The sequence below is a fragment of the Panthera uncia genome, chromosome D4 (assembly GCF_023721935.1).
Source record: "Panthera uncia isolate 11264 chromosome D4, Puncia_PCG_1.0, whole genome shotgun sequence".
Lineage (NCBI taxonomy): Eukaryota > Metazoa > Chordata > Mammalia > Carnivora > Felidae > Panthera > Panthera uncia.
The window spans coordinates 91,009,637-91,022,119 of record NC_064807.1 but is presented as its reverse complement, the minus strand read 5'-3'; the positions used below and the strand labels follow the sequence as shown (position 1 = coordinate 91,022,119).

Here is a 12,483-nt window from a genome sequence, read left to right as displayed (position 1 = left end):
GGGGCCGGGCCCGTAGTGGCGGACGGACACCCGCCTGCCAGGGGAGCGGATGCTGACCCGGGTCTGGCCCTGACCCCACAAACACTGATGGAGTACCAGGGGCAGGGGACAAGTAACTAGACCCAGGGCAGAGGGCACGGGGCAGGGGGCAGGGAGGAGAGAGGGGAGGGGGGAGGAGAGAGGGGAGGGGGGAGGAGAGAGGGGAGGGGGGAGGGGAGGGGGGAGGGGGGAGGGAGTGGAGTCTTGGGCATGGGGGGGGGTCTTGGGGGACGGGAGCGGCACCCCGGGGGAGGGGCCGGGGACCCATCACAGACCCCAGCCCCCCTTGCCGCACACCGCCGCGCAGTCCATCATCGACCTGTGAGGGCTCACGCCCCACGACCAGAATCTGAGCCATCTCTCCAACGTCCAGACTCGCGGAGCCACCGGGGGCCCCGGTGGGTGGGTGCGGCCCCCTACGCCCCCCTACGCCCCACCTGCATCACGACCGTGCTCACCATCTTGGCGCTGAAGCGGCCGTGGGCCAGCTCCCCCACAAAGGTGAGCTTCCTGGGCTCAGACCTGCGCAGCAGGTGCCTTTTGATTCCCTCGACGGCTTCGAGGTAGTCTTCCAGTAACCTGTGAACCGGCAGGCCCCGTGGGCTCAGGCCAGGTGGGTGCGCGGCCCGACCCCCCGCCCGGTTACCCAGGAACGGGCACGTGGCCACGAGCTGCCATCCCCACGCTAGTGGCCAAGAGGCCTGGCCCTGTCTGGGGTGGCACCACGCCAGCCTGGAGATGCAGGCTCGTGGCAGTCAGCGGCCTGGGGCACACACGGGGCTGTGCCCGCCGCTCCCCCGAACAGGGTCGTTCCTCTCAGCCGGCCCCCGTGGACCACCCGGGACCCCACGTGCCCACCAGGGTTCTCTCAACGTCCCCACGTTCAGGCGTGGGGAACTCCGGCTCCCCAGGCGGGATGCCCTGATCTCTGCCCGTAGGGGTCGGCCTGGAGCTGCCCCCCCCCACCCCCCCAGCGGTCCTAGGTCATGGTCACCCTCTGGCGTGAGACTTCAAGGATTTCCAGTTCCTTCACTAGAGTGACCTGTGTTTTCCCGACCGCACGACGAGGCTCCCCGAGGCACTGCTGTCTGGGAAAGCGCACGTCTGAAGCGTCAACCAGGCAGCGTGGGGAGGCCCAGGGGCCCCTGGCCACCTTCTGCTGGGGAGCGGACAAGCAGAGCCGCCTCCACAACCCCGAGGACGAGAGCTCGGCCGGTGAGCCGGGGCCCCTCGGCCGGGCCCAGACCCCAGGCCCCGCCTGGCGCAGAGGGGCCGGGGACCTCCGTGACCAGCCAGGCGTCCTCTCTGGCACGAAGGCCGTGCCGGGAAGAGACACGTCCCCCGCGGAGGGGCCGAGTCCGGGTCCGGCACGGCCGCTGCCTCCTGACCGAGAACTCGGGACAAGGGGAGCCTTGGGGACCCCGTCCCCGAGGCAGCAGAAACAGGCCTCACTGCGTCTCCTTCTTTCCGCCCTGGATCCACTGCTTCAACAGGTACTCGTAGTAGCTGTCGGCCCTGGCGCCCAGAGTGAACACTCCCACGTGAGTGAAGAGGCCGCTGTGCGTGTTGATGAACATGGGCACCAGCCCGTCCTTCTTCCCCGACAGGGAGTGCACACGCCTCGTCACCTCCTCCGCGGCCTCCTGGGACACACACACACACACGGGGAGAGCGCGGGTGAGCCAGGGGGACGGGGCTGCTGGACCTCGGGCCAGCCGAGGAAGGCGGGCCTCGTCGGCTCACCCCTCCTCCGTGACAGGCGGGCCCGTTCCCAGCGGAGGACGGAAGAGGACGGAAGAGGCCGGCGTCCCGGCCCACGGCGCTCCCCTGCCCGGCTGCACCGGGCAAGGGCTTCTGAGGGTGGCCCCAGCCACACGGCAACCAGGTCCCCACCCTCACACGCGGCTGCCTCGATGAGCGGGCGGATGCCGAGGGCCCCGAACACGGGGCTGAGCTCCTCCTCCTGGCAGGGGACCGTGTCTGAAGGCCACAGCCGCGGTCCCCGGGACCTCCCGCCCAGGCGTGGCCGTCTGCTCCCGCTCGCTGGAGGGAAGGCAGGCGCGTCTGCTTCCGAGCCCGCGGTCGCGGCACACCCGCCCGCTGATCCTGCTCATCCTTCGAGACCCAACCAACCTCAGCTCCTCCCAGGCAGCGCCACGCATCTGTGCTCCATGGCCCTGCGCGCGTTTGCTCACGGTGCTCGGGACCCCGCCTCGGGAGTGACTTCCTGGCCTCCACCCGCCACGTACGCCCGCCCCCTTTTACAAAGTGCTCTGAGACAGGGGCGGCTTCAATTTCCCTTGGGTCTCCAGCAGCTACAGAGATCCGGCATCGCGATGGCGCCCGGCCGACGTCTCAGAGCACACAGAGAGACGCTGAGCTTCCGGAGTACGAGCCAACGACAGGAAAGCCGCTAATCCGCCGACAAGCAGACAGGCACCCGGACGCCCACCTCCACCCGGGAGATGAACACGGGGCCCGTGGGCGTTTGGAAAACGCCACACATCATCAGGACAAAATCCACAGCCCAGAGGAGGCACCCTCATGTGCCCACCGCGAAGGCTACCGAGAAAGACCGGAGGACAAGCGCGGGCTGCCGCGGAAAAGCCAGAGCCCTGTGTGCGCCTGGAACCTTCTCCCGGGAGCGCCGCTCTTACCACCCCCGCATGGGAAACAACCCAGCTGCTCCTCAACGCACGAGAGCCCGGACAGCACGTGGTCCGACCGCACGATGGCAGACCACCGGGCCACGAAAAGGGATGCTTCGGACACGTGCTACGACACGGGTGCGCCTCTCCCGGACGCTTCCAGCGCGGACGAAGACGTCACGCGTGGCGACAGAACCGGCCACAGATGGCCCACGCCGTACGTAGGACCTCGCTCACGCCGAGCATTCCACACAGGAGAAAGCCACGCACGACGAGTGGATTTGCGGCCACCGAGGCAGGGGGCCCCGGGTGGGAGCGCTAGGGTGCGCTGGCCTACTTCCTGAGGTGAGGACCTGGTTCTGGAATCAGACGGTGGCAGCCGCTGCCCACGTGGGACTGCGGCGCGACGTTCAAGCCAAGAGGCAAAACTTTCTAACGTTCAAATCGCAGCTCAGGTTTTTAAGGCAGAGGAAGAGTGACAAGGCAGAGCGCCAAGTCCAGAGGGTCCGCCGCGTGCTGGAGACTCACCCACGAGGAGAGGGACCACGGCCAGTGGGGTCGGGGCGAGGGCCAGGAGCGAGGTCCATAAGGACCGTCAGCGACGGGCTAGCAAGGCCGAGACCCACGACTGTGGGCCCCTGCCTCGCTCCCGGCACGGACCACCCCCGGGGGCCACCACAGCACGAGGCAGGGGGCAGTTGGGACCCCAGGGACACGGGCCCGCGCTCGGACTCAGCCCCCAGTCGACGCCCTTCCCGCCCGTGCAGCTGAGGAAAGGCGAGAGACGAGGGACCGGAAAGCACAAAGGACGGTGGTCCTGCGGCCCGGGGTCAAGTCCACGCACGCCTCCGCTTGGCGTGACGCCTCCGGCCGGCAGGCCGGCCCCCCCGTACCTGAAACTTCTTACTCCCCGTGAGGCGGGAGAGCTCTCGGAACTCCAGCTGAATGCTCGTGACCTCGGCCACCGTGCTGTCCGAGGTCCAGCGGGGCGGGTGGGCGGCTCCGGTGCCGATGTTCACGTCCGAGTATGGGATCCTGGAGGGCGTCTGGAACGCAGGCAGCAGCCGATTCCCAAAGTCTTCCTGATGACGCGACACGACGAGGACCGAGGTTTCCCGTCACACGGCAGCCTCGGCTCCGTTCCACGACGCCCACCCTCCCGCCCCACCTCCGCCACCCCCGCCACCCCGCCACCCGTGCTCACCCCCGTGAGTGGACACGGGACCTCACTGGCTTCACGTGGCCTCGGCGCTCAACTGCAGCGAGACCGAGGAGCCCCGAGAGCACTTCCCCACGGGTCGCGACGGTGACAGGGACCTTCCCACGCACGTGCGCGGGAGCGAGACCCGGAACAGACCCCCGCCCCCACCCCCGGGGGCCCCTCGAGCCGCGGAACCTCCACCGGCGCCCGGACACTCACGGCCTTCCTCAGGAAGAGGTCGTCCCCGGACAGGTGGTAGGCGCTCAGAAGGCCGCCCAGGATCCGGATCGTGCTCTCGAACAGGTTGACGTCCACGTCTTTCTGAAACCGGAGCTTCTTAGACACCCACTTGCGGGCTTCTTCAAACTCTGCGACAGGAGACGGGGTGGGAGCGGGAATAGGTTACAGGTCCCGGCGCCCCCGTGACCGCTCGCTGGCTCTGGGGCCACGTGCGTCCTCGTGTCTCTCTCTCCCGAGCTCTCTCTCTCTCACTTCCCACAGCAAGGGGACACACCGCGGAGCCCCCTGCACCCGGAGGACGGGGAGCCAGCGTGCCGTCGTGAGCACCAACGCTGACGGGTAAAGGCCACGGCCCAAAGGGCCACGTGAGTAACTCAGGGGGAGCCTCTGGCCTCTACAGAACACCGGAAACGGACTCCGAGAGACCGATTCGGAAGTACCCAAAGACCCGTAGCCTCAACCACACCCCGTCCACGTGGCCTGAGAAGGGTGTGACGGAGAGACCCGGGACGCCGATGGCCTTATCAGATCACGTGCCGCCTCCCACCAGGGAGCCCCTTTCCGGCTAGCACAGGAGCACGGGCTGGAACTGCCCCTGGGCGCCAGCCCAGGCCTTCGGCCGGGAGCCGAGGGGGCGACTGCCCTGAGCGTCCCCGGGACGCCTGACATCAAGGGACAAAGCCACTGCCTGCCACCCAGGGGAAGGGAGAGCGCCTCAGACGGAAACAGTGGCGTCTACACCCTCCAGGGCACGGCTCGCTCACTCGCGCGCCCAAGCGTTCCACCAGGGGAACTTGGCCGCGTGCTCGGGGACGAGCAGGTACCTTTTTTCAGACCCAAAATCCACATGGTGTCCAGGGCGTCAATCAGCGTAAGTCCCAGGCCAAACCACTCGCTGAAGGACCTGGACACGGGTTTCAGCTCGTCGTGGCCCCAGGCGAACTTGCGGTAGCCGGTCCACGCGTGGCGGAAGGCGTCTATCACGGCCCTCTGACGCTCGTTCGGGGAGGCTGGGAGGAAGACGGCGGGTCGTGGGGACCGGAACCGCCCAGGGTTCAGACACCGCCCCTCTGCAGCCCCAAGCTGCGGGGCGCTCGGTGGGGTGGGGGTGGGGTGGGGGTGGGGTGGGGGGGGGGGGGGGGGGGGGACCGGTCCGGGGCCGCCGGTCAGCAGCGGACGACCCCGAAGGTCGGGGCGCGGCGCCGCCGGGCTTGGAGCCGCACGGCTGGACGCGGCTGCCAAGGTGGCGAGGCCTCCAGGGCCCACACGCGACGGCTCGGCCTCTCATCCGCCTGGCCTGCGCCCGTCCGCCTCCACCAGACGCCCGGCGGGCACGACCCTCTGGAGCTGCGGGGAACACGCGGTGGGCGGAGGTGTTTGAGGCAGCAGACAGGTGCCTGCCGCTCCGCCACGGCAGCCGCGCTGTGCAATCCGGCCGGGGGAGCGTCAGACGTGGCGGGCGGGCCCCGGTGACCTCCACGAGAGCGCCTCATCTCACAGGTGCCCACGTCGTGCCTCAGCAGCTCTGGGTGTTTTCGGGGAGGGAACAGCGTGTGGCGGACACACCCAAGGCCGCCCTGGGGCCCTTCCAGGGTGGCCTCGACACCGACCGAGAAGGTTTCTCCCCTCCACACGTCGGAGGACCAGGCACAAGTTACAGGGCCACCAGGCGGACAAAAACGTGAGCGTCGACGGCTTCGCGACACGTGTCCTCTCGGTGCGGCCCGAGGCCCAGTCGTGTTGGTATCTGCGGCTTTGACATCGGTCCTCAGAGCCCCGCGACCGCTCTGCCTCCCCCCACACGCCCGGGCCGCCCGTCCCGGCTCTGGGCTCCTTCTTCCTCCTCCCCTCAGTGGCAACAGCGACAGGACTGGAGGGTCACAGCCTGGGCCCCAGGCTCAGCTGACCTGGCGCGAGCCCCCGCTCCGGGAGGCAAGTGGCCGTGGCCGCTGCCGGCCTAACCTCAGGTCTCCCGTCCGTGGAACGGGCCTACGACAGACCGATGACCTCAAAGGCCGCCACGAGAACCAAAGCAGACAGGCCGCACGGAGTGTACAAAGCGCCAGTGCCCCGAGGGCCCTCAACTACAGGTGCCAGAACGCAGGACCCCAGGACCCCACCGAGCCGGGGCCGTGTCTCCACTCTCCCCAGGCCCCGCGCTGGCACGGACGCGGGCAGTTCCCGCACAGGCGGCCTGTGGCTGCCGCGATGGGCCTGGGACCGCGGGCCGCCGTGGAGCCCCGTGTCCTCTCCAAGGCTCTACAGAGAGCTGGGGCCCGCCCGGGTGCCCAGCTGGGTGTCCACGCGCCCTCTCCGTCACCATGTCCGGGTGAGGCCCGACGGGGCGCAGGCGGGGCCTTACCTGGTTGGTTCTGAATCCCGGGGGCCTGTGAGGAAGGCTTGGTGGGGGGGCCCTCTGCCTTTCTCGAAGGGGGTTCGGTGCCCTGCTCCGGCTCGATCACTGCACCCCTCCAGCTTCAGGGAGAGGAGGAAGAGGAGTCAGCCGGCTCGAGGGCAGAGATGCAAACGCCCGCGGTCACAGCCTGGCTGGGCTCGTGGCGGCCCTCCGCTCCATGCGGCACGACGCGGAGAAGGCAGGGCCCCGCCCCCACCGGGGTCCCGCTCTCTCCACTGTCTGCTCTGAGAGGAGAAGCCGCTTCAGACAGCGCGCCGATCCTATCCCTTTGTTTTTCAGGAAACGTCAAACGGACCGGCCCCTGCGTATCTAGCGACCCGTGCTGCCTCGTCTCTGACGCTCCCTGTACCTGACCACCGTTCTCTGGGTGCTCTCTTCCTGACGAGCGTCGCCCACCACCTCGTCCCTCCGCCTCGTGTCATCCTGCCTCCGGTCCTTGGAGTCTTTGTCGGGGGCTCTAATCTGCAGGTTGGGCGGTCCCCGTCGGAAATGCCTCTGAGGCTTCTAGATCAAAACAAGAGCCACTCGTGACAACAGTTCAACGGCCCAGGAGCTGCCACTCTGTTTCCACCTGGGATGCTCTCCCTATCAGACCCAACCCCACGGACCGCGTGGAACGGCTGGTGGCGCACGGCCCCCGGAGCAGATGCCTTCCCGCTCCCACGGCAACATGCAGATTTGGCCAGAAGATCCTTTCTCACGATCTCCGGGCCCTGACCAACCGGGACGGAGACTGTGCCAGCGGGCTGGCGCAGCCCCGGACAGTGGGTTAGAATCCTGGCCCGGGAGGGTTCCAGGCCGTCACAGACCCTAAAGATAGCAATAAAGGGTCAGAGCCACGTCCCCGTGGACGGAGGCGCAAAGAACACTGTCCCGGGCCTGTGCCCCAGGACTCCCACCCTTTGTCCTCAGAACCGGGTGGCCGGGGCACCGGGTCCAGGGACGGAGCGCAGGGGCCCAGGCGTAGCCCGTCGTCAGCAGAGGGCAGGAGGAGGCCCCTCCTCCGCAGGACACAGCAAGGAGGCCGACTCAGGGATCGAAAACATCTCTGCCGCTCGGTACCCACAGGACCCGTGAAGAGGTTCTCGTTGTAAAGACACAAGTGCCACGGAGCCGGGACGCCCGTGGCCAAGAGAACGGGATCTGGCCGCACACAAAGCACCGGGGCTGACCCAGGCCTGGGGCACAAGTGCCGGAGTCTGAGCAGCAGAAAAGGTCCCAGCGGCCCCGCCACAAAGGGCCCCGCCCCGCGCCCCAAGGCCCGGACCCGGGGAGCCGTGCACACCGACCCCGGCCGCCACCACAGACGGGAGCGCGGGCCTCCCGAGCAACGGAAACGTGTCTTTCGGCGGGCAGCCGTGCAGGCGGGCTCTGCTCCCATCGCCGTCACGAGAGCCCAGGTGCACGAGAGCGGCCAAGAGGAGCGAGAGACGTGCGTGTCGGCTCCACGAGGGAGGACGTGAGCTGTTTGACACACAGCCTCCGAGTAAGACGGGTTGCAGAGAGGCCTCCTGGCCGCTCCCCGTGGGGCCCGACCCCGGCCCCCTTCCCCGCCCACGCCCTCTGAAACTGCAGCTCCCCGAACAAGCCCAGCTCCCCCTGCCTCGGGCAACGTCACTGGACTCAAGCCCTGCTCTCCCGACTCTACCCAGGACCGGCGGCTCCCCAGTCTCACACCGCAGTTCAGCGTCCCGTCCCCAGCCTCATCCCTGGAGGCGACTGCCATTTTCCTCCCGGGATGGACACCACGGGCCACCGGCCTGCTCCCGCCGGCCTGCAGCTCCTCCAGACAAGGGGCGGGTCTGTTTCGCTCACCAGCAGGTGTCCAAGGGGAAGGAAGGAAGGAGAGAATATTCCTCCTCCTTGCCCCAGGCGTCATCCTACTGGCTCAGGATAAGGGGCGCAGGGCGCGAACATCAGACAAACAACAACGGAAAGAACTGCTCCCCCGTCCATGTGGAACATCACGCGCGGTTCTGAAACGCCCGTGGGACCGACCCCGGTCGCAACCCCACGTGTAGTTCACTGAACGTACCTGGGGTAAAAGCCCCGGCGAGTTTTCTGGATTAGCATCTGCCTTCCGAGGAGCCGGCAAGACGGGCGGATCTGCCGGTCTCACCTTCCGCTCTTCCGCTGACCTGCCATCCACGGCTAAACGAGAGAACAGATTTTATCCCAAACGTGCCGCACAGCCCCAAGGAGAGCCCGAGCGAGCGCGTGGAGGAGCACGTCTAGGCGGGCACTCCTCACCACGAGAGGACACCGTGAGACCTGGGGAAGGTCCTTCAAACCAACTCAAGAACGGCCAAGGGTAACCAACCCTTCCTCACAGCACTTGGCAGCTTCCGTCCTGCAGCCCAGCCCACACGGACCTCCCCTCAGCGGCTTCCCTTCCAGGAAGCGCAGAAGCTGGCCTAGGTGCAGCTGTCTCCAGCCACCTGCAGCAGCTCCTGAGCTTTCCTCCCCCACAGGGGTTCCCTACGCCCTCACCCAGACTGCCCGGGGCCGCTCGGAACACACGGTAACACGTGTGAGGGAGTTCAGGGAGCGTGTCTGGACGGGGCACGCGACCTCAGGACCCGAACGTCTCCCCCGTGAGGCACAGAGAACGGAGAGGCCGGCCCTCACACCGGACACCCAGGAAGCAGTCGGGCAACATCACACGAACTCGAGCCACGTTCTAGCAGGGTGGCTAAAGACACTCTCCGCTCCTTTTCATCTGCGCGCTTCTCGCCAACTCGCACACGCTCCAGGCGCTTAAGGCGCACGGCCAGACCGCTTCTGCCCAGCCACCCGCAGTCAGTGACGCACACGCACGGGGTTGAGGCACACGCGCAGCCGGTACCTCTCCACTGGTCAGCCACGCTGATGTAGGACAGGAGCCCGCAGAGCACGAGAAACGTGAGGAAGAAAAGGATCACGTTGCGCTGTAATCTCGACAGCTGCTTCCATTTCTACGGGACGGAAAACAACACAGCTGGGACCCGTGCAACCGTTGCAAATTCAGGGAGCACAGTGGGTAACTCCCAAGGTCCGGTTTCTGAACCGGGGGAAGCGCCCCGGCGGCAGAGACTGACGAGCCGCGGGGATATTCCAGACGGTATAGGGGAACGGAAATAAACAACAGACGCAGAAGCCATACGTGTCCTATCGCAGGGGCAGTGAGGAAAGGCTCGCGCCACGCGCGTGTTCCGTCTCAGGCAGCCGGCGGGACCCCGCATCTGCCCAGATGTGGGGGTGTCGATGCCCTGCAGCCCGAGACCGCGGGGCTCCTGACCCACCGCACCGAGGGGCAGCCTACAGCTTTCCTCCTCCCCGACCCCGCCCCGCCGAGCGCGGGCTGTAAAGACGGCCTGCGGCCGGCGACCACCGCTCCCCGGGCCCGGACGAGCGCCTGAGCTCCAGGCAGGGGGCGGCGGGCGGGCCGCGGGACCCCGGCCCGGCGCCGACCCTCACCCTCCAGCACGAGCGCCGCCGCCAGCTTTTGCTGCCGTCGTAGCTCTGGCCAAGGCTCAGCGTCACCGAGATGAAGTCCCGATGTGGCGCCGGCGGCGGCGGCGGATACATGACAGCGGTGGCGGCGGCCCGGGCGACCCCGCCCACTGGCGGCGTCAGGAGGCCGGGCTCTGAGAGGCGCCGGGGGCTTCGCTGGTCCGACACCCGCGGGCAGCCATCGCAGCGCCGTCCACACCCCGCCCATCGCGCGCGCGGCCAATGCGCCTGCGCCGCGCCCTCCTATTCCCCACCGCGCCTGCGCCCGCCCTCGTGGCCCCCAGCGTGCGTGTTTACGTCCCGCCGCGTCGGCGCACGGCCGCACCTGCGCCGCGACGCGCTTGCCCGCCCGCGCCTGCGCGCAGCCCGCCGGCGCAGAGCCTGGGACTCGGCTGGGCGCCGCGTCCCCGGGACCGGCCGGCTCCGTGGCGTTGGCAGGACGTCCGGCGCCCCGCGCCCCCGCTCCGGGGCTCGACTCCCGGCCCCGGGCGGACTTCCCGGCCCAGAGCTAGTGGGGGCCGCAGCTCAGCGAGAGGACAGCGGGTCCGGTGCGAGCCCGAGTCGAGGCGGGGCGGCTGTCGGTGTCCGCTCTTTGGAGCCGATGGGCTTGGGGGCGCGCGGACGACCGCCGCGGCGACGTGTGCGCGCGTTTCCCCTCAGTAGACACGCGGCAGGGCGGAGCGAGCCCCGCAGCGCCGAGGGCCGTCCCCGCTCCTTGCCGGCCCCCTCGGGTGAGCCCGCCGCCTCCCGCAGTCCTGGCTGCCGCACTTAGGGGTGTGTGGCGGGCTCCCCGGCGTGTGCGCCTCCCTGGCTTGTCTGAAGCTGCCCTAGAAAGCGCCTCCTGCTCTCCGTCCCCCCCCCCTTCCCTAGCGGGGGTCATCCCCGAGGCCCCTGCGGGTCTTTCCCCCACACAGGGCTCTGCCGGTAGTGCCAGCGGTGCCCTCGTGCGTCCGTCCCTGCACATGCGGACAGCAGGGAGAAGGTGGTATCTGGAGGGTGGATCACCGGGCTCTCCAGCTGAGGGCGCGGGAGCCCACCCCTGGAGACCTAGCCGGGGTGGGGTGGTTCTGCCCCACCCCCCGCCCAGGGTGTCAGACTCACTAGGTGGTCCCTGGCCTCCCTGAGACCCTGGCGAAGAGCTGGGTGGGAGCTCGAGGGGCCTCCTGGGCCGCCCAGAGCAGGTGCGGGCTCAGCGTGTGGACTCTTGCTCTCTTGGATGCACGGAGCTGGGAACCCCTGGTTGCCGTTCCCAGCACCCGTGCCGGTCAGAAACTGCGCTCGCCAGGCCAGGGATCAATCACGGCATCTTGCGTTTATTGGGAATCCGCCACGTTCTGTGGGAAATCAAAGAGTTTGGCAGCCTCTCAGAAGTCCGTGGCTTCCTTATCGGTTGTCTGGGGAGGGACAGTTTTGTGCTGAGGGGCCCGTCCTGCCTCTTGAGTGCAGTGTGCACAGCAGCGCGCACCTGTGAGCAGTGACCTAGGGCTCCACCCGTGTTCCTGGTTTGGGGACGTGCTTCAATCCTGTAAGCTGCAAACCCTGTGGAAAAGCCTTTCTGAAGGCTCTTGTGCCCCCGGATCTCTGGGCCGTGTTTGAAACTTTACGCGCAGCTGTAATTCTTGTACAATAAACGGGGTCTTTAAAAACAGGCCATTTCAGTAGCTTCCCCAGCTGGTGTAGGAAAGAGGCTGCACGGTCGTTGGGCTGTGGCAGTGAGGAGCAGCAGCTGTGGGCAGGACCCCGGACCTGGGCCCCCGCCTTGGCTGGCCCTCCTCTGTCCCAGGCCCTTTGCTTGCCAGCGGAGCAGCTGGGAGAAGCGTCGTAAGGCACGCGGTTCAGCTCTGAGGTCTGCGAAGGACTGGCACAGCGCGGGTGGGAGCAGAGTCCTCCTCCGGGCTTTGGGCCTGGCCCCGACCCCGCCACCACGCCCAGGTCCGGGTGCGGGGACACACGTCCACCCTCCGCTGGTCCACTACAAGCCACTGGAGGAGTCAGCAGCCTCTGAACCCACCGCCCAGGTGACATCCTTGCCCTGGGGAAACCGGCTTCCGTGGGGGTGTCGCCGCAGCGTGAGGGCGTGGGAGCAGGCGGCCTGGCGGGGCGGCAGGCTGCATTCCACGCCGCCCTTCGCGTCAGCGGGCGGGGAGGTGCCCCCGTGCTGCTTTCCGGAGGGGAGAGCAGCAGGCACTGGGGCCCGGAGCAGCAGGGCTAGGGGCCAGGACCAGCGGGTCTTCCCCAGCCTCGGTGGGGCCGCAGGGGTACAGCGTGGGGACCGTGGCCCCGTACGTGGAGTCTGTGTCTCCCTCCAGAGAGCGCGGGAGGTCCGTGAGCACCAAGATCTGTCGGAAGCTACTGGCAAGCTGGTTGGGGGACGGTGCTCCCCGCCTGCTTATATTTCAGACTAATTAGCCACCACGTGCGGCCACTGGGATTGGTCCCACTGGTTG

The 12,483-nt window shown here is 68.2% G+C and overlaps 2 protein-coding genes across 3 annotated transcripts in view; both read right to left on the bottom strand.

Moving 5' to 3' along the window:
- The window catches only part of MAN1B1 (mannosidase alpha class 1B member 1), a 12,725-nt gene extending 2,457 nt beyond the window's left edge, over positions 1-10,268 (bottom strand). Inside the window, exons 1-10 of the mRNA XM_049632103.1 lie at positions 10,001-10,268; positions 9,390-9,498; positions 8,580-8,695; positions 6,894-7,048; positions 6,491-6,603; positions 4,953-5,138; positions 4,108-4,256; positions 3,581-3,769; positions 1,492-1,682; positions 498-618 (exon numbers count right to left, since the gene is read on the bottom strand). Of these exons, the coding sequence (XP_049488060.1) occupies positions 498-618; positions 1,492-1,682; positions 3,581-3,769; positions 4,108-4,256; positions 4,953-5,138; positions 6,491-6,603; positions 6,894-7,048; positions 8,580-8,695; positions 9,390-9,498; positions 10,001-10,111 (1,440 nt within the window). The 5' untranslated portion in view covers positions 10,112-10,268. The remainder of the gene's footprint in view (positions 1-497; positions 619-1,491; positions 1,683-3,580; positions 3,770-4,107; positions 4,257-4,952; positions 5,139-6,490; positions 6,604-6,893; positions 7,049-8,579; positions 8,696-9,389; positions 9,499-10,000) is intronic.
- Positions 10,269-11,329: 1,061 nt separating this feature from the next.
- The window catches only part of UAP1L1 (UDP-N-acetylglucosamine pyrophosphorylase 1 like 1), a 6,625-nt gene continuing 5,471 nt past the window's right edge, over positions 11,330-12,483 (bottom strand). The window contains exon 10 of one of the 2 annotated variants that reach the window (XM_049632115.1): positions 11,330-12,476. The gene's annotated coding sequence lies outside the window, so the exon portion shown is untranslated. The remainder of the gene's footprint in view (positions 12,477-12,483) is intronic. The other variant, XM_049632123.1, reaches the window with a different exon arrangement.